Source organism: Notolepis coatsorum (genome assembly GCF_963971535.1).
Source record: "Notolepis coatsorum genome assembly, chromosome: 13".
In the NCBI taxonomy this organism is placed as follows: domain Eukaryota; kingdom Metazoa; phylum Chordata; class Actinopteri; order Aulopiformes; family Paralepididae; genus Notolepis; species Notolepis coatsorum.
The window spans coordinates 42,499,854-42,524,476 of NC_140177.1; the positions used below are offsets into that span (position 1 = coordinate 42,499,854).

General features: G+C 44.8%; 1 protein-coding gene across 1 annotated transcript in view; it reads left to right on the forward strand.

The window, feature by feature from the left end:
* Window positions 1-24,623, forward strand: part of ccdc39 (coiled-coil domain 39 molecular ruler complex subunit) — a gene marked incomplete at both ends in the record, with an annotated part of 70,374 nt that overhangs the window by 35,016 nt on the left and 10,735 nt on the right. The window contains 6 exons of the mRNA XM_084327648.1: window positions 740-904; window positions 1,219-1,356; window positions 18,830-19,038; window positions 19,270-19,393; window positions 21,930-22,089; window positions 23,361-23,467. Of these exons, the coding sequence (XP_084183774.1) occupies window positions 740-904; window positions 1,219-1,356; window positions 18,830-19,038; window positions 19,270-19,393; window positions 21,930-22,089; window positions 23,361-23,467 (903 nt within the window). The remainder of the gene's footprint in view (window positions 1-739; window positions 905-1,218; window positions 1,357-18,829; window positions 19,039-19,269; window positions 19,394-21,929; window positions 22,090-23,360; window positions 23,468-24,623) is intronic.

The window sequence follows — 24,623 nt, forward strand, 5'->3', positions numbered from 1 at the left end:
ACTCCAGGACAGCAACTCACAGGGGGACAGGGAGACGGGACAGGCGTTAGACAGCTCGTGTGATTGTAGTGGGCGGACATAGCAATAGATACAAGTGGTAAGCATATATGTGAATAGAGTAGATATATGAAGTAAGCATATTATGTGAATAGAATAGAAGTACTTAACCCAGCAATGAAACCGCATTGACACATCAGTTGACAGGACCACGGACAGACGACGGTAAGTAACTGATCCAAGGCCTCGGTGGTGCATGTAGAGCAGTCACTGCAATCTTGGCCAAGACCCTGAGGCATCCATCACCTTAGTCAGCGCTAGGAGACAGGCAGATGGGGGAGGGAAGGGGGGGGGGAGGGGAGGGAGGGAGGGGGGAGGGGAGGGAGGGAGGGGGGAAGGGGGGGGGGGGAGTTAGAGAGTTCCCATGTTTGTGGTGCTGCAAAAAAGCAGACATGGGGGAAAATAAACTTCCTAACTAAACTAGACAGATTAATCTAAAGGTCAGTCCCCGACCAGGTGAGATCAGGGTAGGTTGAAGGAGAGAGAGAAAAGATGGGTCTTAAGCAGGGATTTAAAAGCTTCGACAGAGCAGTGCTGTAGTCCTCGAGACCCGTCTTGCACTCGATACCTGTTTCAAGATCACATTTTGAAAAGTCTGTCTCGTCTTGAGTCGAACACGAAGAGCTCTGGTCTTGGTTTTGAGTGTGAGTATCACAGCTACCTTCCCCATCGTGTTCTACAGGACTTTCAGATTCAGCTGCTGGAGAGGAAGATGGCTCGAATGCGTGGCCAGATAAACACAGAGGAAAAGAAGATACTAGAGAAGAAGACAAGTGAGCTGTCCGGTGCACTGGAGGAGAAGAAGACGACACTGAACATGCTCACCACCCAAGTCAAGAAGCTCCAGGTCAACCTCCTACAATTTCCTACTAGCTCAAATTAAAAAAAGAAATAGCTGCTTAGTGTTGTCAGTGAAATTGACCTATTTCAAACCCCACCCTATTTTCTTGGGCAGGGTTTGAGATCAGTTATTAGTTTGTCTGAAAATCACATTACTTGGTCTTCATTCGACGGCTGTTAATGCGTATTGTTTTCTTAATACACAATAGTATTGGCCGTTGTTTATTTGTCGTTAGCTAGGAAGACTTCCTACGTTGTACTGTCAACAGCAGCTCTTCACTCAAAGGTGTACCGTTGTCGCACTCTCTGTTCCCCTGACAGGACGATATTCGCTGTGTGAGGAAAGAGACGGAGAAGACAGGATGGCAGAGGAGAGACCTGACCACAAAGATAGAGGAGTTGAACCTGTTCAATGACACCTCCCAGAAGAATCTGAAGAAGCTCAGGCTCATCAAACAGGTGACTGATACCGAGCAGGTGTCATTCATTAATATAAATGATGACACTGTAACTGAAGGGACCTTCAGAGTTTTGGTTGACTGACGTCAGCTGAGCCGCGGGGGAACCACCGTCACGACAAACGTTTTTCTACCTATGCAACAAACTCTGTATATATATTTTTTTAACTCATTCAGCGCCAGATGCCGCTGTTTACTGTGTGGTTGAAAGGCCAATGCTTTAAAGTATAGGAATACGTGGCGGTGTTTGCAGGGCTAAAACTATATTATATATTATAGCTATGGATGGATATAATACTATTGCCCATTTGACATCACCTATCTATTGTTCAATATGAGAAAAAGAAATAATTTTTCCATCCATACATTCCCGTTTTATACCGTGGTGAATATGACTATAGTTTTAGAATAATCCTGTCTAATCCCAGAAAACAACGCTATAGCAATATGTGCAATTCACTAAAAACGTTGTCATTTCTCGCCTGTACACGCTACTATTTAGAAATCACATCTATATTATCGGTATTATGTTTCATCATGAATGCATGAAAGGGGAGGGCGGCTAAGTGGCGCAGTGGGCAAGGCGCTCGCCACTAACACAGGAGATGCTGGGTTCGAGCCCAGCTCTCGACGTTGCTACCAGCTTGGCTGGTCGTTCATACTAACACAATTGGTAGTGTTAGGGGTGGGAAAGCTGGTGGGTTGGACGTTGTGGACAGCGACTCCTACAGGTCGGTTGGTGCGCCTGTACAGCAGAATCAGGAAGTAACGGGGGCAGCGTGAGCCTCCCACGCGTTACTCCTCGCCATAACGCTTTTAAACCGCTAAACCGAGTTCGAATCTTGGTAATTTTTTTTTTCTGTAACGTTAATTCATTTATACACTGGTGTCCCAAAAAGGACAATAACACTACCTTATGCATACTGCACCTTATGTGAATACTGTGATGCTGTATATTTCAGTTAGTTAGATAGTAAATTATATTGATTTATTTGTTTACACTGCTTGTGTAGTTTTTACTACCTGTACCCCCCCATCCCCCAAGGGGATCAATAAAGGAATATCTTATCTTATCAACCAGAGTGTATAAATTAATTAACGTTACAAAAAATAATTATTTACCAAGATTTGAACTCGGGACCTTTCGCTCCTCGCTACTACTCGTCTTCACAGCCCACTATGACACGCCCACTGATGATGTCACGGTTCGCGAGGAAAAACCAACTATTTTCCGGTGCCAGCTGAGCACCGATTTGTCACGTTCTGAACCGGCCGGTGCGAGATTAAGTTCGGGAACCGGCTCCAGCACGGAGCCTGGCCGGTGTAAAAGGGATATGAGAGATCGTGCTGTACAGGTGAAAAGATGCGACAGCTGCCTCCTCGTGTACCGGAGGGGACACGTGATGCAAGGCTTGGTCCTCACTGCAGCCGACCAGTGGGAGGCATAGTCTAGCAACGTTCGAGACAGGGGAGAGGAGAATTGAAGGAAGAATTGGCGAGGCGAAATTGGGATGGGAGAAAAATAGAAAAATAAGGAGAAATGCTTTGATCGTCACCAACGGAATACGTTGCACAGTACATTACACACATATGCTCCGATCGCAATGAAGGAATTATTGGATCAACGCAAGATTGATACCATATAGCCCTTACTTTGACTAGGATGTACCCCAAAAAGAATATTCCAATTATCTGATCGCCATTCCAAGTATTGATGTCGATCGTGTCGCCATCATAATCCACCAAAGAACATGAATCGGGAGTGTTTGATTCATATCAATCCATGCGTTATAACTAGTGGTGGGACTCAATTAAAAAATTTAATCGAATTAATTCAAGACTTTATAGTTAATTAATCGAAATTAATCACATTTTAATCGCATATCAATATTTGATGCAAAAAGCTAAATGTTTCAATTCAAATGAATTTTGGTATACGAGTGAATCAATGAATATACATTATACATACGTTTAAGCAGCAAAATCCTGTATTAGCTACTACACACACCAACAGATCAATGAAATGTTTTACAAAGTTCAGCAATTTGAGGAATAATATATATATATAGCGCAAAGGACCTTTTGTAAACTCAAGCACTTTCGAGGTAAAAGTAAAACCTTTTTTTTTTTTTTTTTTTTACACTTAATTTTTTTTTTTTTTTTTTTACAAACAAAACATCCACATACTATAATACAATTGGCGGTCAAAATTATAAACGGCAGTACAATACAATTCGATAGATAAGAACTAAAAGATATAGCTGATAGTAGAAAAATGTATATCAAAATCGAATGACGAGTTGACCTAAAATAAATTCACTAAAGGGGAAAAGGAAAAAACAAAACAAAACAAAAACAAAGAAAAGAGATAAACAATAAAAAAAATATATATATATATACAAAAAAAGAAAAAAAGTGACATGGGTTCTTTGGTACCTTCATAGTTTATTTTCGTTTCGATTTTTCTTCTTGTCTCCTTTTCACTCTCCTGTGATGTCGTTTCTTTTTTTCCTATACTCTTCTCCCATTTTTACTCAAAGTCCTCGTCTTGTAGCCTCAGCCTATGTGTGATTCTCTCCATTTCCTGTATCCCACCCACTATCTCTGTCCATTGTTCCCTTGTCGGTGCTTCTACTCTATACCACATTTTCGTCAGTGCTTTCTTGGCTGCTACTAGTAATATCTTAATCAAGTATATGTCTTTCCCCTGAATTCCTTCCTGTGTTAAGTTCCCTAAATACAATACTTGTCCTGTCTGGGGTATTTCATATCCTACTATTTCATTTATTATCCCTCCTATCTCTTCCCAATAGTTCTTTATTATCTGACATCCCCAGAATATGTGTGTGTGGTTTGCTATTTCCTGTCCACATTTTCTCCAGCATGGTTTCTGTGTTGGTGTATAGTTGCCCTGTATTTCTGGTGTTATAAAAAATCTAATTATGTTTTTCCACCCAAACTCCCTCCATATCCTTGACCCTGTGGTTGTGTGTTGTATCTTACATATGTTATACAATTCTTCTTCTGTTATCTCCGTTTCTAATTCCTTCTCCCACTTTTCCTTTATATATTTGGTTGTGATGTCCTTGCTGTCCATTATTGCCTGATATAGTGCTGATATCCCCCCCCTTCCTTCCTTCGTATGCGTTTACCATTATCTTAATTATCCCATTCTGATCTTTGTCTTTGTCTAGTTTTATTTCCTTGTTGTAGTAGTCCCTAATCTGTAAATATCTAAAGTGGTCGCTATTCTCTAGTCCGAATCTTTCTTTCAATTTTTGTAGAGTCTGGATCTCCCCTCCTTCTGTCATTGTACATATTGCTGTTATGCCCCCCCTCTCCCATCTTTTGAACCCATGATCTTCTTTCCCTGGTTTAAATTTGTTGCGTTATCCATCTCAGTATCTTGATTTCTTTTTCTAGCTTGTATTTCTTTACTATCTTGTTCCATATATTTATAGTGAATTTGGTAATTGGGTCTATTAGTTGTTCCTTTCTTCTGTATAGCTCCCTGTCTCCTATTAGTACCTGCACTTTGAGTCCCTCATTTTTTGTTTGTATGTCTTTCCATTTGGCTTCATAATTCTCGTTGCACCAACATGTTACTATTATCAGCTGTGCTGCGTAGTAGTAATCTTCTAAACTAGGTATTGCCATTCCTCCTTTCTCCTTTGGTAATTGTAGAGTCACATATCTTATCCTTGGCCTTTCCCCCCCCCATATGAATCTTGATATCTGTTTATTCCATTCCCTGAACTGGCTTTGTGGTATTAATATAGGTAGAGCCTGAAATAGGTATAGTAACCTTGGTAATATATTCATCTTTATAATTTCGATCCTTGAGCTAAAGTCTAGAGGCATTACTGTCCATCTTTCTAGGTCTCGTTTGATTTTCTGATTAATCTGTGTATAGTTTGCATCATATAGTCCCTCCACCCCTCTTGTAATATTCACTCCTAGGTATCTGATCCTGTCCATATCCCATTTAATCTTGTATTTGTCTTTGATCTCTGTCGTTGGGGTGTAGTTCAATGTTAAGGTCTGTGTCTTTGTTACGTTAAGTCTATATCCTGAGTAATATCCATATTCTGTCAGTAAATCCATCAGTGTCGGGAAGCTTGTGTCTGGTTGTCTCATATATACTATCACATCATCTGCGAACAGTCCTAATTTATGTTCTGTTCCCCTTATCTCCAACCCTTTGATGTCCTCGGTCTGTCTAATTAGTTGAGCCAGTGGTTCGATGAATATATCGAAGAGCGTCGGCGAAAGACAACAGCCCTGTCTTGTAGCCCTCTCTAGTTTGATCCGGTCCGTCAAGTTGCCATTTACTTTAATCCTTGCCGTTGGTTTTTGATATAATGCCCTAATTGTTTTCATCAAGTTTTTGTCTAGTCCAAATTTCTCTAATACTTTATATAGGAATATCCATATATATTGTATCTCCTCTACTATCTGCACTGTCTTTCTTACGTTGTCCTGTGTTTTTCTTCCTTTAATGAATCCGGTCTGGTCTTCGTCTATAATATCTGGCATAAATGTCTCAAATCTTTTGGATATTATCGATGTATACATCTTGTAATCTACATTAAGTATGGACACTGGTCTGAAGCTACTACATAGTTCCTTATCCTTCCCTTCCTTTGGGATCGTAGTAATTATGGCTTCGTTCCATGAGGGTGGCATTGTTCCTTTTTTCATTGTGTGTCTAAATGCTGCCTCTAATATGGTGGGCCTCAGTTCCTGTCTAAATGTTTTGTAAAATTCCGAAGGGAATCCGTCGCTACCTGGTGACTTAGTGTTCTTTGCTTTACTGATTGCATTTCCCACTTCCTGTTCTGTTATCTCTGCATTTAATATTTTGTTCTGCTCCTTTCCTATCGATGGTAAATCTAATTTTTCTAAGAATGTCTCTATCTCTTCTTCTCCTGCCGCTTTCGGTTGTGTGTATAGTGTCTTATAGTATTCTACAAATGTCTTCTCTATTTCAGCTGGTTCTCTTAGTAACCTGTTTGTGTTTGTGTCTTTTATTGTGTGTATTGTATTTAGTTTCTGTTGTATTCTGATTCGTCTAGCTGAGTCTGGTCGCTCTCGTTCCTCCTTCATAGTATGTCTGTTTCACATATCTAGCCTTTTTCTCAATTTCTGTCAGTAATTCTTTGTTTATCTTTTCTCTAACGTCTTTTACTTCCCTAAGTGTCTCTTGGTTCTTTGAGTTTTGGTGTTTTTTTTCTAATTCTTTCAGTTTCTCTACTAAGTTCTTGTTATGGTTTGTAAACAACCCCAACAGCACGACACAGACAGGTAGTTCAGAGTTAGCCAAAAACTAAGGGCGTATTTATTTTCAAACAGAAAATGCGAAAAAACAACATGAAGCATTCAGGGGGAATGTCCTGGAGCAGAGTAGGCTCTGCGGCTCTGCAGCTCGGCCCAAAGCAGAGTTGGCTCTGTGGCGCTGCGGCCTCTGGCTCTGCGGCTCTGCAGCTTAGCCCAGAGCAGAGTTGGCTCTGTGGCGCTGCGGCCTCTGGCTCTGCGGCTCTGCAGCTTACTGTCAATCCACTCGGAGAGGAACAGAGAAAAAGAGGAATGTCAACAACCGAACGCAGGGATTACGAGGCAGTCCAGTAATAAAGCTGAGTCCAGAAATAACAAAGGCGATACCTCTTCAGTGTTAACAAAACACACAAAAAACAGATAGATCTTGAGTCCAGGAAAAACGAGGAAAAACAGAGCATCCAAAAAATACACTTCCAAAAACTCACCAAGGGGCAAGGTGAGATACGGGGCGCGGGTCCACGGGAGCAGAGAGGGGCGACAGCGGCGAATTCCAAGGCATACTGGAGAAACAGATGGAGAACAACACGGGAGGAACAAGCTGCAGGCGGAGGTAAGCAAAACGACCCGACAATGAACCTTCAGAAACCCCGAGTATATAAGGGCTCCCTTCGAGCTGATTCGAAACTCCCTTCAGGTAATTGGTACCTGGAAGCGTGTGGTAATGGACCAATCCTCACAGTACCCCCCCCTCCACGGGAGCCACCCGGCGACCTGCCCGGCCTCAACTTCCCCGGATGGGACCGATGGAAGTCGGTGATCAGGGCGGGATCCATGATGAGCTGGCGGGAGATCCAGCTCCGTTCCTCCGGACCGTATCCCTCCCAGTCCACCAGATACTGGAACCCCCGTCCTCGCCATCGGACGTCCATGAGCTGGCGGACCTTCCACTGTCCACCATCTCGGGAGGAGGCGGATCTGGAGCAGGAGGCATCAGGGGACTGAGAGAGACAGGCTTCACTCGGGACACATGAAAAACAGGATGAATGCGCATGGACGCAGGAAGCTTAAGACTCACTGCCGTGGGACTGAGCACCTTCTGGATCTCAAAAGGGCCGACAAACCGGGGGTTAAGCTTGTTGGCGGAGGATCGAAGCGGGAGATCCTTGGAGGACAACCATACCCTCTGCCCAGGTTGGTACGTCGGCGCAGGGATCCGGCGTCGGTTAGCTCCCCGACTGGCGTGCTCCGATGCCCGGAGCAGCGCAGTCCTGGTGATCTCCCAGACTTGACGACACCGGTCGAGATGATCCTGCATGGAGGGAACTGCCACTTCCGACTCCTGTGCAGAGAAAAGAGGGGGTTGGTAGCCCAAGGATACCTCGAACGGTGAGAGGCCGGTGGCGGAACTGACCAGGGAGTTGATGGCGTACTCGACCCAGGGGAGGAACCGGCTCCAGGAAGCAGGTCTCTTGGCGGCAACACAACGGAGAGCAGACTCCACGCTCTGGTTCATTCTCTCTGTTTGTCCGTTAGTCTGTGGATGGTAACCAGACGAAAGACTAACAGTAGCCCCCAATCCCTTGCAGAAGGCCCGCCATACCTGGGAAGTGAACTGGGGACCCCGGTCCGAGATGACGTCCTGGGGGAAACCATGGAGGCGGAACACGTGGCTTTTCAGGAGGTCCGCTGTCTCGGAAGCTGAGGGAAGCTTGGGAAGGGCCACGAGGTGAACCCCCTTGCTGAAACGATCCACCACAGTCAGAAGGACTGTGTTTCCCTGGGATGGTGGAAGACCAGTGACGAAGTCCAACGCCACATGGGACCAAGGGCGGCTCGGAATGGGAAGTGGCTGTAATAGACCGGAGGGTGCCTGGTGGGAGGCCTTGCTGCGGGCGCAGACCGTGCAGGCCAGAACAAACTCCTTGACGTCGTTCCTCATGGTGGGCCACCAGAATCGACGAGCCAGGAAGGAGAAGGTGCAGTGAACGCCGGGGTGGCAGGCAAACCGGCTGGTATGGCCCCATTGGAGAACCCGGGACCGGACTGAGTCGGTGACGAAGAGGTGACGAAAAGGTACGTTGCTGGGAGCGGGATGGAAACGTAGGGCACGCCTGACCACGGTCTCAATGCCCAAGGTGACCACTCCCACCACCCTGACCTCTGGGAGGATGGGAGTCGGATCCTCAGTGGTTGGAGCCCCCTTGGAGTGTAACCGGGACAGAGAGTCGGCCTTCGTGTTGCGGGACCCAGGGCGAAAAGTCAACGAGAAGTCGAACCGACTGAGGAAGCTGGCCCACCTTGCTTGCCGGCTGTTGAGGCGCTTGGATGCACGGATGTACGTCAAGTTCTTATGGTCCGTCCAAATGGTGAACGGTTCCTCGGCCCCCTCCAGCCAATGACGCCACTCCTCCAAGGCAGCCACTACCGCCAGCAGCTCCCGATTGCCAATGTCATAGTTCCTCTCAGCAGGAAGGAAACGACGAGAGTAGAAGGCGCACGGATGGACCTTCTGGTCCGTCGCCGACCGCTGAGACAAGATAGCCCCTAGTCCAGTATCCGAGGCGTCCACCTCCACAATAAACTGCTTCTTGGGGTCTGGGTGGAGCAAGACCGGGGCGGTGGTGAACCTCTTCTTGAGGGAACGGAACGCAGCGCAGGCCGCTGGAGACCAGTCAAACGGCAGGGAGGGAGAGGTCAGCCTGGTAAGCGGTTTTGCCACTTGGCTGTAGTTCCGGATGAACCTCCGGTAAAAGTTTGCGAAACCGAGGAAGCTCTGTAGCTCCTTCCGAGAGGAGGGTTCCGGCCACTCCTCCACAGCCTGGATCTTGCTCGGGTCGGCTCGGGTCAGGCCGCTCTCCACGATGAAGCCAAGGTAATCGACGGAGTCGGAGTGGAAATGGCACTTCTCTGCCTTAACGAAGAGCCGGTTGTGGAGGAGGCGCTCCAGTACTCGGCAGACATGCTGGACATGTTCCTCGAGAGTCTTGGAGAAGATGAGGATGTCGTCAAGGTATACCACCACAAACTCCTCGAGCATGTCACGGAGGACGTCGTTCATGAGCGCCTGGAATACCGCCGGAGCGTTGGTGAGGCCGAACGGCATCACCAGATACTCGTAATGACCCCTGGGAGTCTTGAAGGCGGTCTTCCATTCATCGCCCTCTCGGATACGGACCAGATGGTAGGCACTCCGGAGGTCCAGTTTGGTGAAGACGGTAGCCTGGGTGAGGGGCTCGAAGGTGGAGTTCATGAGAGGAAGAGGATACTTGTTCTTAATGGTGATCTCGTTGAGTTGGCGATAGTCAATGCAGGGCCGAAGATCTCCGTCCTTCTTCCCAACAAAAAAGAAGCCGGCCGCCACCGGGGAGGACGAGGGCCGAATGAGGCCTGCTGCCAAGGACTCAGAGATGTACTTATCCATCGCTGCCTTCTCAGGGACGGTCAGACTGTAGAGGCGGCTGCCGGGAAGGGGAGCCCCAGAGCCCGAGGTCGATGGCACAGTCGTAAGGCCGATGAGGAGGAAGGGCCTGAGCCCGGGACTTGCTGAAAACCTCCCCGAGGTCGTGGTACTCGGGGGGAATAGTTGAGAGGTCCGAGGGCGGCACACAAGGGGAACTCCGGGGCGAAGGACTGGACACCGCCTGAAGACACTGGGCATGACAGGAGGAGCTCCACCCCATGATGGTGCCGGAGGACCAGGCGATGTGGGGCTCATGCAGCGCGAGCCAGGGCCGACCCAGGACTACTGGGACAAGAGGGGATCTGGTAATAAAGAACTGGAGTCTCTCAACGTGGTTACCAGCAATGGTGAGGAGGACAGGACAGGTGCGTTGAGTGATGTCAGCCAGGCGGTGCTGATCCAATGCGAAAACCTCCAAGGGCCTCTCGAGGTTCTCAAGTGGAATGTTGGCCTGGGTGGCAAACTCAACGTCCAGGAAACTCTCATCAGCACCCGAGTCAACGAGTGCACCCACCGTCGCCCGCTGGTCCGCCCAGGCCAGGGTGACGCTCGTCAGATGGTTAGGAGGTGCATGGGTGTGGGAACAGGAAAAACGGCTCACCAGGATCTCCCGGGGTCCCAGCAAGCCTAGTCTTTTGGCCGGGTAGGACAATTGAAGATACGGTGTCCATCCCGGCCGCAGTAGAGACAAAGGCCGGACCTGAGCCTGGACTCCCGTTCGGCCGGGCTAAGGTGTGTGCGTCCCAGCTGCATGGGTTCCTCCTTGGTCACAGATCGGGAGGGAAAGAGACCACTAGTCGCGAAGGAGGCAGGACGGTCAGCAGTCCAGTCACGAGTACGGGGGGTCTGTGGAACGTCTGGGGGTCCCAGTCGGGCTCTCTCACGCCTTCTCTCCCGGAGGCGTCCATCGATGCGAATGGCGAGGCTGATTAGGGCCTCGAGTGAATCGGGCTCCTCCCGTGTCGCGAGCTGGTCCCTTACAGCGTCGTTGAGCCCCTTCAGAAAGGTGAGATGAAGCGCCCGATCATTCCAACCACTCTCGGTTGCGGCCAGTCTGAACTCCAGCGCGTAGTCAGTGACACTGCCACTGCCCTGCCGGAAGGTGCCCAACCGAGCTCCCGGGTCCTGGCCACGAGCTGGGTGGTGGAAAACCCTTCGGAGCTCTGCCACGAAGTCTGGGTATGAAAAACAAAAATCAGCCCTCATTGACCAGGAAGCAGTAACCCACAGTGCTGCTCGGCCTGTGAGCAGGTTAGTCATGTAAGCTAATCGGGCTCCCTCTGTCGTAAATCGGCTGGGTTGATGAATGAAAACCAACTCACATTGCATGATGAACGTGGCACAGTCCTCGAAGTTACCGTCGAAACATCGTGGGTTGGAGAGATGGGGCTCCCGAGGAGCGAGGTCGGGAGGTGCAGGGTCCGTTGCGGCGGCGGGTGGTGATCTGGCTGGGACTCCTGCCACAGGTGGGGTTAAAAGCAGGGCGTTAAATGCTGCACTGAGAGCCTGTAGCTGGTGCAGAATATCAGCCTGCTGATTACCCTGGGTCGTAATTCAATACTACGTTGAAGTCTCCTGTACAGATTAAAACGCCTTCCCCTTTCATTGCTATAATATCAAAGATTGTTTCAAATAGGTATTTCTCACTGTCTGGGGGTGCATATATATTCATTAATGTTACCATTTGGCCTTCCATTTTCCCCTTGGCCATTACATATCTCCCCTCTTTATCTCTCACTTCTTTAATCAATTCAAACTTCACTGCATTCTTAATCAATATAGCTACTCCTCTCCTAAGGTTCTGTTTAAAAGAACTATAAAACATATTCTCGTATCCGAATCTCTTCAGTTTTTCATGTTCTTGTTGTATTAGATGGGTTTCTTGTAGAAAAATAACCTGTGCCTCCTCTTTTCTAAGCTTCGTCATCACCTTACTCCTTTTGATTGGATTATTCATTCCATTAACATTCAGCGACATCATCTTAATACCTTTAATTTGTGTCATCTTTCCATTCGAAATGATCTCCCGTTCTACCCATGTCACATAAAATAATATTTGTAGTTGTAGCCACTGCTAACTCTACTCGACTTACATTCAAATAACTATAATAAACATTTACAACATTCACAAAGTTTGACAATTCCATGGTGTCAGAGGTAATTATTTTCTTTCCTCTATCCCCTGCTGGGGGGTGGGGAGAAAAGGCTCTCCTAGTGAGAGGGCTCCCCCTAGTGGCTAAAAAAGAAAGCTCACCATGTAAGTCCAGCATTGTCTGTGTTCTGCCCTGTCCTTGAGCTCCCGGTAATATGGATTATTATTTTTATATATATATATATGTGTACTGTGTATCACATGTCTTCTCTCTGTTTAAGTTTTTTTTTTTTTTTTTTTTTTTTTATGTTTACAATTACTCATATTCTATGTTGTGTGTATTTCTATGTATCTTTCACATTTAGTCATGGTCTTAGTCAAATGTTTTTGTTTTGTTTTGTACTTATCTTTCCTTTTGAAGTATCGTGGTCCCTCGCGCTCTTCCTGTGCTTCTCTCCGATGTCCCTCTGTCACTCTCCTCAGCTGCTCTGTCTCGAATCATCTCCAATCCCCATCTCTCATCCGTCCTCCTCTTCTCGACTCTGTTCCACCTGCACATCTTCTCCAGTCTCTCCATCGGGGTGGGTGTATATGTGGGTTTTCCCCCCTCTCTTCGTCCCGGCGTCTTCTCTCCATCCCGATTTATGTCCCTCGCTGCCTCTTGTACGCTGCTGTAGGTTTTGGTGCCTTCCTGCCAGTACACTTTCAGAGCGGTCATCGGTGATTGGAACCGAATCCCTTTTTCTTTTAGAATCTTTTTTATTTCCGCGTAACTTCTGCGTTTTGCAGCCACCTGCATAGTCGTGGTCAAAGGATATTCTCTGTCCTTCCACATCGATCTTCGTCTGCCAGGCTCTCTTAAGAATGTTCTCCTTGACTTCAAACCTCAGGAAGTTAATTATGACTGCTCTCGGTGGTCCATTCGTCTGAGGTCTCGGTGCTTGTATCCTATGTGCCCTCTGTATTCCCATATCGGTGTGTTCTGACAGTGACATGTCCAGTTTCTCTCGGATTAGGCTTTCCATATATTTGGACATCGGGGCTCCTTCTAGCCCTTCTTTCAGACCCCACACTCTTATATTGTTTCTTCTTGATCTCCCGTCCAAGTCAGTTAACTTCTCTCTCATCTTCCCTTGTTCCTCGAGAGTCTCCATTAGAATCTTTTGTACGTCTGTACTCCATTCTTCAGTCTCGGCCGTTCTCTCTTCCAACGCCACCGTGTCTTTCTCCTGTTTCAGCAACTTTTCGTCAATTGACTCAAGTTTCTTATTTATTTCTTCTTTGAGTTCGTCTTGTCCTTTCTTTACTTCTTCTCTGAGTCTGTCTATACTTTTCTGTATGCTTTGCGTGTTCACTTCGTTTACCTTCACGCTAGTTTGCATGCTTGCCTGTATGTCCCGAATACTAGCTCCGAGTTCCACAGCCCAGCTGGGGATCTCCGTGTTAACATGTTGTAGCTGCGCCATTTCTTCACGTCGTCTCGTTATTCCTTCACGTCGCCTCGTTATTTCCTTTTCTTCTTGGGTCTTTTTTGTTTTCTCATATGTCCACTTGTTCTTCCTCGCTTTTGTCATTGAATGCTTACTTTTTTCGTTTTCAGATCATGTTATTCCACGTTTGTTTTGATTTGCGACCGGGAGCTTTTTTCAAAGGCTGCTCACTCAGACATTTCAAACCGGAAGTCCAAAACGCAGTACTTTCAAGTACATTCCAGAACAGTTGACCATTGAAAAAAATAACTCTTGATTGATCTCAATTTCTCGTATATTATTTTTATGAACAAACCATATTGATTGATTGAGACTAAGAAAAAAAGTTATTTGCGATTTATTATACTTTATACTTATAGCACATGCATGAGTCTGGTCTCCTTTGAAAGGTAACATTCTTACACAATAAATAAAAATCATCATGCGATTAAATGCATAATTTCTTTTTACTTTTAATTCTTTCTGTAGTTAATTAATTGAAATTAATGTAATAAAGTCCCAGCCTTATAACCGCTCGTCATGCCCGACAAGGAATAGTCCGCCCGGACCTATATAATCGACGCACACCCAAATACACAGAGTTTCAAAGGATGTGCAATACCGTCCGCAACCCACCAGGTGGCGGTATTGGACTTTTGCGATCTCAGACCCATTCCCAATGATAACACCAGGCTCCCTGGATGGATAATGAATGGAAATATGGAATAAAAGAAATAACGACCAAAACCCGATAAATCTTGGGTCTGGCTCCCAACCGCTGGCGAGTTAACCCGACTTATCTCGGGTTTGGCCCCGAATGAGTTAATGTATTTATTTATTTGTTTGTTTGTTTGTTTGTTTTACACATATACAAAACATTAAAAGATACATTGTATAATACAGAGGTATGTGAAGGAGAATTGCCTAAAAACCCTACAGTCATTCTCCAGTCAGTACATTAGAGGAACGATAGTTTCAGCAATGTGGCATATACAGTGAGGACTGTATTTATTTAAAAAGTCTTCTCAAAGATCCTATGGCAGAAAGACAGAAAGTAAGAGTAGGTAAGGGATATGTACAGATATAGATATAGTTTATGTTTATGTTTATTTGGATCCCCATTAGCCACAGCAGTGCTGGGGCTATTCTTCCTGGGGTCCATAACACATAAAATACAGTTACAGACGTATACACTCACAACATTTACATATCATACAGACAATTAAAACAACAATAAAAACCCTTATACACTCATAACATTTACATGACATACAGACCATTAAAACAACAATAAAAACCCTTATACACTCACAACATTTACATGTCATACAGACAATTAAAACAACAATAAAAACCCTAATCAAATTCATAATACAAGATACAAATATATACGCCTTATGAATTCATAATACAATACAATAATACCTGTTCATATCAGCCAATAGTATCTACAGATATGTAAAAGGATTATGTGCAGGTATGTACAGACAGGTGGATATATATATATATATATATATATATATATATATATATATATATATATATATATATATATATATATATATATATATATATATATATATATATATATATATATATATATATACGGTAAGAATAAATATATATATACGGTATATACAGAATTATTGTACATGCATACAGAGTTATATGGGTTATATGCAGGTGTATAAGGTGTATAATTATATGCAGGTATATTCAGACAGATATGGATATGTATATATATTATATATATAAATAAATATATAATGTATATATGCGGTATATACAGCACTGTTGTACATGCTATCATACTGTTGGATTCTTCGGTAATCAGCCAATCTCATCTCATCATCTCCTTCGTGACTCTCCCTGTTCTGTGTTGTGTTTGTTTCAATACTTCACATTGGCTGTCACCCACTGTATCAACCCCTGTTAGTACATCCGTTAGTAAATAAACCGTCATAAACATAGCCTCTGTACCAGATGGAAACACCGTTCTGTATTGTCCTTGTTCAGTCTTAATTCTCTTTAATCCAATGGTTCTCTCTCTCGTCGTAGCCAACCACTATTTCCTGTTAGCCGAAGCTAGTGATGATGTGTCACTATTTCCCCTCCCCCACCCAGCGAGGGTGGGGAGGGATGAAAGTCTCTGATCAACGCGTCTGCTCGTCGTATCTCAGTCTAACCTTACCCCGGAAGGAACTCACCCCTCATAACATTCTCCCCATAGCAACAGGCCCCCGCCCCCTCTTCTCGTTACTGCGTGACACGCAGTCTTTGACAACGGCTCTTTGACCCAAATCACTATAGCAACGGCGATGTTGATATTATCCCCCTAGTTCTCTCTGACCAAACCTGCCTGGGCCCTGTTTCTTGTACCTGGTTCAACTAAGTCGATCAAGATGTCATTATCCAGCTTCAGTTAACCCGATGTTCGAAGCCGGGATTTTCCTGTTCCTCGAAGGTGGATTCAGTCTCGTTAACTCAAGCCAGACTTGCGACTCAGGCTAAATGCGCGCGGCCGCTTCAGGCGAAAAGCCAGCACGTATCGATGGCAGAGATCCTGATTCTCTAACGGCATTGATTGATTAATTGATTTAAAACTTTATTGACAGATTGCAATACGGCTCAATCGCCTCGCCGACAAGTTAAATGCGTTATCTATAGGCTAATTTTAAGTCCCTCATTACCTCAATCAATCAGATTATATTTCTTTAAACTTGCCTGCTGGATTGAATAATCAAATGAGATCTTGCTAGCGAAAATAATTAGTTAAACTTATACAGAATTACGATACGGCTCTCTTACCCATTGATTGATGTATAGTCGATCTTTAACTCTCCAATGTGGTCTAACGGGTTGTTGTTTTGACTATCACGCAGACGACCGGGGTTCGAGACCCTAGTCTTTTCCTTCTTTTTGCAATATAGGAATAATTCAATTTGGTGCACGTTGAGAGCTATATAAAGAATGACATCCTCAATGCATGTAGATTTATAATATTTTAACTTAAAACCAGGCTACTTTGGCGTATAATCATTAATATTATATTCAAAAAAATCATATTGGAAACACCGGGTTTTGAACCCCGGTCGCTGGGTTGGCAGGCTTGAGCACTACCGCTGCACCACTGTGCCAGATGGGATAAATTCATTGTTTATACATTAATGAACGAGAGACCCGTGTTTAGAATATCCTTTGTTTTGAATGAAGTTTATCTCTTTATCCTCATTCATTAATGTGACGTCAACGGCTCATTCAATTTCTCAAATCCGTCAAACAGCGCATCTCATCAGACATCTTAATCCCAGTTACAATTAAAATAACCACATAATGTGTACATCGCACGAGCGAGCGCCACGGTATATATAACGTGCATTATTTAGGACAAAGTGAATTTAGTATCAGCATTTTGGGTCTATTTTACATTTCAAAAGCCCCCTCTGGAAGAATGGAGCACAAAAACGTAATTCAGAATGGTATAATGCAGATCGTAGACTGTGGGAATAGTTTCAGGAAACGGGCTGTCACTTCTTTGCGGGGGCGTGGCGATGGTTCAGGCTAACTTGAACTTAAACTCTGCTTTCGACCAGGCTCAAACTTTTGGATCTGTTGTCATGGTGATTTGGAAAATCCACGTACGGGGAACCGGAAAGTCCGGCTAACTCAGTTATCCAGTTAAAGTTATCCGGCTAACTCAGTTATCCAGGTACAAGGAACGGGGCCCTGCTCTCAGTGCAATGTTTTGGTTACAAACCTGCTGACGACCTTGGTATTCACACACCCTGCTTGCTACCGTGGAGACACACACTGCTGCTGGCTACTTTTAAGATCTATAGATCCGTCTGAGTAGATGCTGTCACCCACCAATACATTATATACACTTTGAAAAACATAGATTCCTTCAATACAGTATATGGGTAGACTATAGTGAGGTGGGTAAGATGTTGCTTGAGCAGCATCTAACCCAGTGTAACACAGTGCCCCGTGTCCCTCTTGACCTTCAAATCACATTGAAATAGCATTACGGTCATGATTTGTTTCCATGATTTAATATTTGTCCCGAATGGAACAAGGCTGTTGTGGTACAGAACAGGCTGTAGCTTTGCAGTACATCCAGTACATCCAGAACATCCAGTACATCCAGTACATCCAGTACATCCAGTACATGCAGTACATCCAGTACATGCAGTACATCCAGTACATCCAGGCACATGAGGTAACAAGAAAAACAAGAAAAAAAAGGTTTTATTTAAATGTTTACATTGTGTAAGGAGGCATCAATAATACTTTTTCATATTTCATATTTTAACCCTTTCACTACCACACTACCAAAGGGTTAACCCTTTCACTGCGACAATACAGAAGGTCAACCCTTTCACTGCCACACGACAAAGAGTTAACCCTCACACAACCACACTACAGAAGGTTAACCCTTTCACTACCACACTACAGGCGGTTAACCCTTTCACTACCACACTACAGACAGTTAACCGTCTGTAGTGTGGTAGTGAAAGGTTAACCTTCTGTAGTGTGGTAGTGTGAAAGGGTTAAGTATTGCCCAATACTGAGTACCGATCTGATTAATCCGTTTCACTGAAAAGTATAAACTTCGTTTGAGACTCGACAGAAATGACGGAGATTTTCTGGATTAGAGACGTTTAATCAAAGTCTGTCTGAAGGAATGGTTAATTTGGTCAGAAATTACAACTTTGCAGCTTCTACGCACGTGCCACCTGCCACAGTCCTTAGTTACCATGGCAACCACTCAATGCGCGATTCCCAGCCTTTTATTATAGATTGCGATTCATTTTAAACATCTTTAAAGGTCACATTTAACCTCAATATTAACTTGATTATAGTTCTACTCAACATAAATCACATCACATATATTTTCTCTGATTCTTTTTTGCTGCCATTTTTAATGTTATGAATTTGGCCATTCAGAACTGCCACAGTGTTCCTCAGTGTATTGAGTGTCTCTGATCTCACATCAATAAGTAGCTTTGCGTTGATTTCTGACATGTCATACACGGTTCTTGGTATCAGGTTGTAGTATTGGGGAAATCCTACTGATACCATGTTGCAGCTATCCGTTTTGATATCCCATGCTAGTATTGGTATTGATTGATGCATCCCCTAACTTAATGGTGTCTTTCACCGTTCCCTACCTCAGGACACCATGGTGGACGTTAAAATCCAGAAGCTGGAGATCAAGCAGCGGAGGGACCTGCTGTACAACAAGGTGGACACTGTGCTGTCCCTGGAAACCAGGAGGCTGGAGCTGCAGAGGGACATGAGGAAGAGAGAGGAGGACATCAAGGTCCACAGGGAGATGCTCGGCAAGAAGGTCAAGATCGTCGATCAGGACAGACAGGGACTCAGGTTGGACTCTGTGGGGTTGGGTCCAGGGTGGGAGAAACTACCATTTTTGCTCTGTCTGCCACAGTGGGAGGTGAATCCAAAAACGTCACCAGTCACTCGGAATTCTGATGAGCCAAAACCCATGTTGTGTATTCTTTTTGCATATGGTCTTTGGTACAATAAGGGACCATATAAGTATCACAGTATGTACAATGATTATTACAATGATCCTAGCATCTCATTCTGTTTCAGTACCACGTTGCACGAGCGACTGTCCAAGATCGACAAGATGAGGAACCGCTATGAGATCCTGACCATCTCAATGGCTGCTCCTGAGGGGGAGGAGGAGAAATCACAGGTGTATTACATCATCAAGGTGAGAGGAGGAGAGATCACAGGCTTATTACATCATCAAGGTGAGAGGGGGAGGAGGAGAAATCACAGGTGTATTACATCATCAAGGTGAGAGGAGGAGAGATCACAGGCTTATTACATCATCAAGGTGAGAGGGGGAGGAGGAGAGATCACAGGCTTATTACATCATCAAGGTGAGAGGGGGAGAGATCACAGGCTTATTACATCATCAAGGTGAGAGGGGGAGGAGAAGAGATCACAGGCTTATTACATCATCAAGGTGAGAGGAGGAGAGATCACAGGCTTATTACATCATCAAGGTGAGAGGAGGAGAGATCACAGGCTTATTACATCATCAAGGTGAGAGGGAGGAAGAGAGATCACAGGCTTATTACATCATCAAGGTAAGAGGAGGAGGAGGAGAGATCACAGGCTTATTACATCATCAAGGTGAGAGGAGGAGAGATCACAGGCTTATTACATCATCAAGGTGAGAGGGGGAGGAGGAGAGATCACAGGCTTATTACATCATCAAGGTGAGAGGGGGAGGAGGAGAGATCACAGGCTTATTACATCATCAAGGTAAGAGGAGGAAAGATCACAGGCTTATTACATCATCAAGGTGAGAGGAGGAGAGATCACAGGCTTATTACATCATCAAGGTGAGAGGAGGAGAGATCACAGGCTTATTACATCATCAAGGTGAGAGGGGGAGGAGGAGAGATCACAGGCTTATTACATCATCAAGGTGAGAGGGGGAGAGATCACAGGCTTATTACATCATCAAGGTGAGAGGGGGAGGAGGAGAGATCACAGGCTTATTACATCATCAAGGTGAGAGGAGGAGAGATCACAGGCTTATTACATCATCAAGGTGAGAGGAGGAGAGATCACAGGCTTATTACATCATCAAGGTGAGAGGGAGGAAGAGAGATCACAGGCTTATTACATCATCAAGATGAGAGGGAGGAGGAGAGATCACAGGCTTATTACATCATCAAGGTGAGAGGAGGAGAGATCACAGGCTTATTACATCATCAAGGTGAGAGGGAGGAAGAGAGATCACAGGCGTATTACATCATCAAGGTGAGAGGGCTTCAAAAACAACATCATGTCACATACTGTATGCGCCTGAGCAAGCGTATGCATTTTTTGTACCCATGCATTCAATTGAAATCCCGCCTCCCAGCTCCTTCATTGGCCAGGAGCACTGCTCCCATTCACCCTCTACCCCAATGAACGAGAGATTGTTTATTGTGTATTAAGATCCCCAGTCGATGCTACACATGGCAGCAGCTGCTCCTCCCGAGACCCACAAGATTATGAATCACATGTGCCCCAATCTGGTCAATGTGTTTAATGTTGCTTTGCAGTAGAATTTCCCTTTAACTCGTACCACACTACAGAGGGTTAACCTTTTACTACCACACTACAGAAGGTTAACCTTTTACTACCACACTACAGAAGGTTAACCTTTTACTACCACACTACAGACGGTTAACCTTTTACTACCACACTACAGACGGTTAACCTTTTACTACCACACTACAGACGGTTAACCTTTTACTACCACACTACAGACGGTTAACCTTTTACTACCACACTACAGACGGTTAACCTTTTACTACCACACTACAGACGGTTAACCTTTTACTACCACACTACAGACGGTTAACCTTTTACTACCACTGTAGTGTGTTAGCGAAAGGGCTAACCTTCTGTAGTGCGGTAGTGAAAGGGTTGACCCTTTGTAGTGTGGTAGTGCAAGGGTTAAGCTAACATTGGTCTTGTATTTAGCCACAGTGTAACCACAGACATGATAGAGACCGAGACTGTGACATGTTACTGGTGGACTGGAGGCATTTTGACGAGAGAGAGATCACGTCAAATCAAATCAAATCAAATGTATTTGTATAGCGAAATCACAACAAATTGCCCCCATGGACTTCACAGATCAAGAAGAAACATCACAATAGATCCAATAACAAAAACCACCATAAAATCCACATTTTGCAACACCCCCAGACTTTCCCCAATGAAGATAAGGAACGACTCCCTAAAACCTAGCAAGCGAGAAAAGAAACACCACAGGCGCCGTGGAGGAGAGAAACCTCAGAGGAGCTGTTCAAAGGGGATCCCCCAGCAGGATGTCTGTGATATTATAGTGTTGCAATGGATGATAGAGGGATGGAGAATAGAACAAGCAAATAATTGGTATGTATACATGTAATAATAAAACATATATACATGGTAGCAATAATACATAAGACCTATAAAATAACCTGTAAACCTGTAAAATAATAATAGAGCTAAGAACAAAAAAGCATAGGAATACAAGCGCTGGTATGAAAAACAAGATGAAGGCTCAAAGTCAAAGCTCAAAGTCTCAAAGTCACATTAGATCACACAACGTGTATTGCAGAGCAGTGACGACGTGTCTCCAAAGGTTGCTTACATTCCACAAAGTGAAATGATCTCTACAAGCTGAAATGAAAAGAAGGTGATGAGCAGCCCTTTAACTGGTACACAGTACTCAACCGTGTGGCTTTTTCCACCAGGCTGCTCAGGAGAAAGAGACGCTGCAGCGACAGGGAGACACTCTGGATCACCTGGTCTGGCAGAAGGAGAAGGAACTTATTGCATTGGAGAACACCGTCCACCTGATCAACAACTCTAACACCAGCTACCGGAAGTCCTTCAACAAGGCAGACGAGTCCAGTATGTATGAGGAAGTGGAGTTCATGATAAATGAACACATAAGTGCCACATATTTGTCAGATCAGTCATGTAATTAATTGTATCCCAGTTTCTTCATGTTCATGTCTGGCTGTGGAGAAGGTGTTTCCCATCTGTCTGTCTGTCTGTCTGTCTGTCTGTCTGTCTGTCTGTCTGTCTGTCTGTCTGTCTGTCTGTCTGTCTGTCTGTCTGTCTGTCTGTCTGTCTGTCTGTCTGTCTGTCTGTCTGTCTGTCTGTCTGTCTGTCTGTCTGTCTGTCTGTCTGTCTGTCTGTCTGTCTGTCTGTCTGTCTGTCTGTCTGTCTGTCTGTCTGTCTGTCTGTCTGTCTGTCTGTCTGTCTGTCTGTCTGTCTGTCTGTCTGTCTGTCTGTCTGTCTGTCTGTCTGTCTGTCTGTCTGTCTGTCTGTCTGTCTGTCTGTCTGTCTGTCTGTCTGTCTGTCTGTCTGTCTGTCTGTCTGTCTGTCTGTCTGTCTGTCTGTCTGTCTGTCTGTCTGTCTGTCTGTCTGTCTGTCTGTCTGTCTGTCTGTCTGTCTGTCTGTCTGTCTGTCTGTCTGTCTGTCTGTCTGTCTGTCTGTCTGTCTGTCTGTCTGTCTGTCTGTCTGTCTGTCTGTCTGTCTGTCTGTCTGTCTGTCTGTCTGTCTGTCTGTCTGTCTGTCTGTCTGTCTGTCTGTCTGTCTGTCTGTCTGTCTGTCTGTCTGTCTGTCTGTCTGTCTGTCTGTCTGTCTGTCTGTCTGTCTGTCTGTCTGTCTGTCTGTCTGTCTGTCTGTCTGTCTGTCTGTCTGTCTGTCTGTCTGTCTGTCTGTCTGTCTGTCTGTCTGTCTGTCTGTCTGTCTGTCTGTCTGTCTGTCTGTCTGTCTGTCTGTCTGTCTGTCTGTCTGTCTGTCTGTCTGTCTGTCTGTCTGTCTGTCTGTCTGTCTGTCTGTCTGTCTGTCTGTCTGTCTGTCTGTCTGTCTGTCTGTCTGTCTGTCTGTCTGTCTGTCTGTCTGTCTGTCTGTCTGTCTGTCTGTCTGTCTGTCTGTCTGTCTGTCTGTCTGTCTGTCTGTCTGTCTGTCGTCTGTCTGTCTGTCTGTCTGTCTGTCTGTCTGTCTGTCTGTCGTCCTTCCATCCCTCTCATTCATCATTGCTAGTTGGTTTGTTAGAAGCACTGGCCTAACTTTGTTTGTTTGTTTGTTGTCATTGTTGTTGTTGTCATTGTTGTCATTGTTGTTGTTGTTGTTGTTGTTGTTGTTGTTGTTGTTGTTGTTGTTGTATTTAGGTGAAGAGTACCATGAGAAGCTGCAGCTGGAGGAGCAGCTTAGGACAGCTGAGGAGAAATACAGATATAAGAAAAGACAGCTCAGAGAGATACAGGAAGATATTAAGGTCATTACTTAGCATACTGTGTGTGTGTGTGTGTGTGTGTGTGTGTGTGTGTGTGCGTGTGTGTGCGTGCGTGCGTGCGTGTGTGTGCGAACAGACAACAGAAACCATGTCTCACATACTCAATGGTTATCATGCATACAAAGGGCTCTACATTTGTAGGCATGATAGGATCGTAGATCTGATTGCAGACAGTGTCAGTTCCACACTCGGGTCAGTGCTGTATAAGCACACCAGTGTAAAGCCATATACAGTATGTTCAATCTGTGTAGTGACAATTCACTGTTCTCTGATATTTCAGCAAACACCCCCGATGTTGTTGTTATTAATGAGAATAACAGAGAGGTTCCCATCCTAGAAGTTGGCTGTACGTTTGACTACAGTCTAGAAGAAGCCTTTACAACCAAAATGTTGAAGTATCAACTGTTAGAGCATACCATATCACAACTGGGCTACAACTGTAAACTTTTGGTCTTCATATTTGGAAGCCTGGGTCATGTTCATAAGTTGGGTGTTAGAGGCCTTCAGATGGCCGGTCTTCCGAAGAGAAGAGCCAAACAGTTAGCAAGATATTGCTCAGTGTCAGCTATTATTGGCAGCCGCGCAATTTGGAGAAGACGCTGCTATCTGTATCCATGAGCTGTGTGTTGATTGTCAGGTTCATCATCCATGTGTGTGTGTAACTTTGGTTGCCATTGTCAATTTCGGCACGAATGTATCAAAATAACCCACAATGTACAAGTGCACTGATAATATTTGTGTCCTTTAAACATTTATGTGGACATAAATAAAGATTCTAAATGTGTGTGTGTGTGTGTGTGTGTGTGTGTGTGTGTGTGTGTGTGTGTGTGTGTGTGTGTGTGTGTGTGTGTGTGTGTGTGTGTGTGTGTGTGAATGAATGAATGAATGAAAACTTTATTTAACAGATTGCAGAATGGGTACAATACAGTACGGCTCAATACATACAATTGTTAAGGGGATGCAGACCTGAGAAAGACGTTTGTCTTGTTTCCATCAGGGTCCCCCATTTTCAATTCATATAGACATTTATGACATACACAACATACATGACATTTATGGCATAGGGACATATAGGTATTTAGTACTGATACATTTGTGACATAAACGGTATTCAAATATACAGTACTGTTACCCCTAG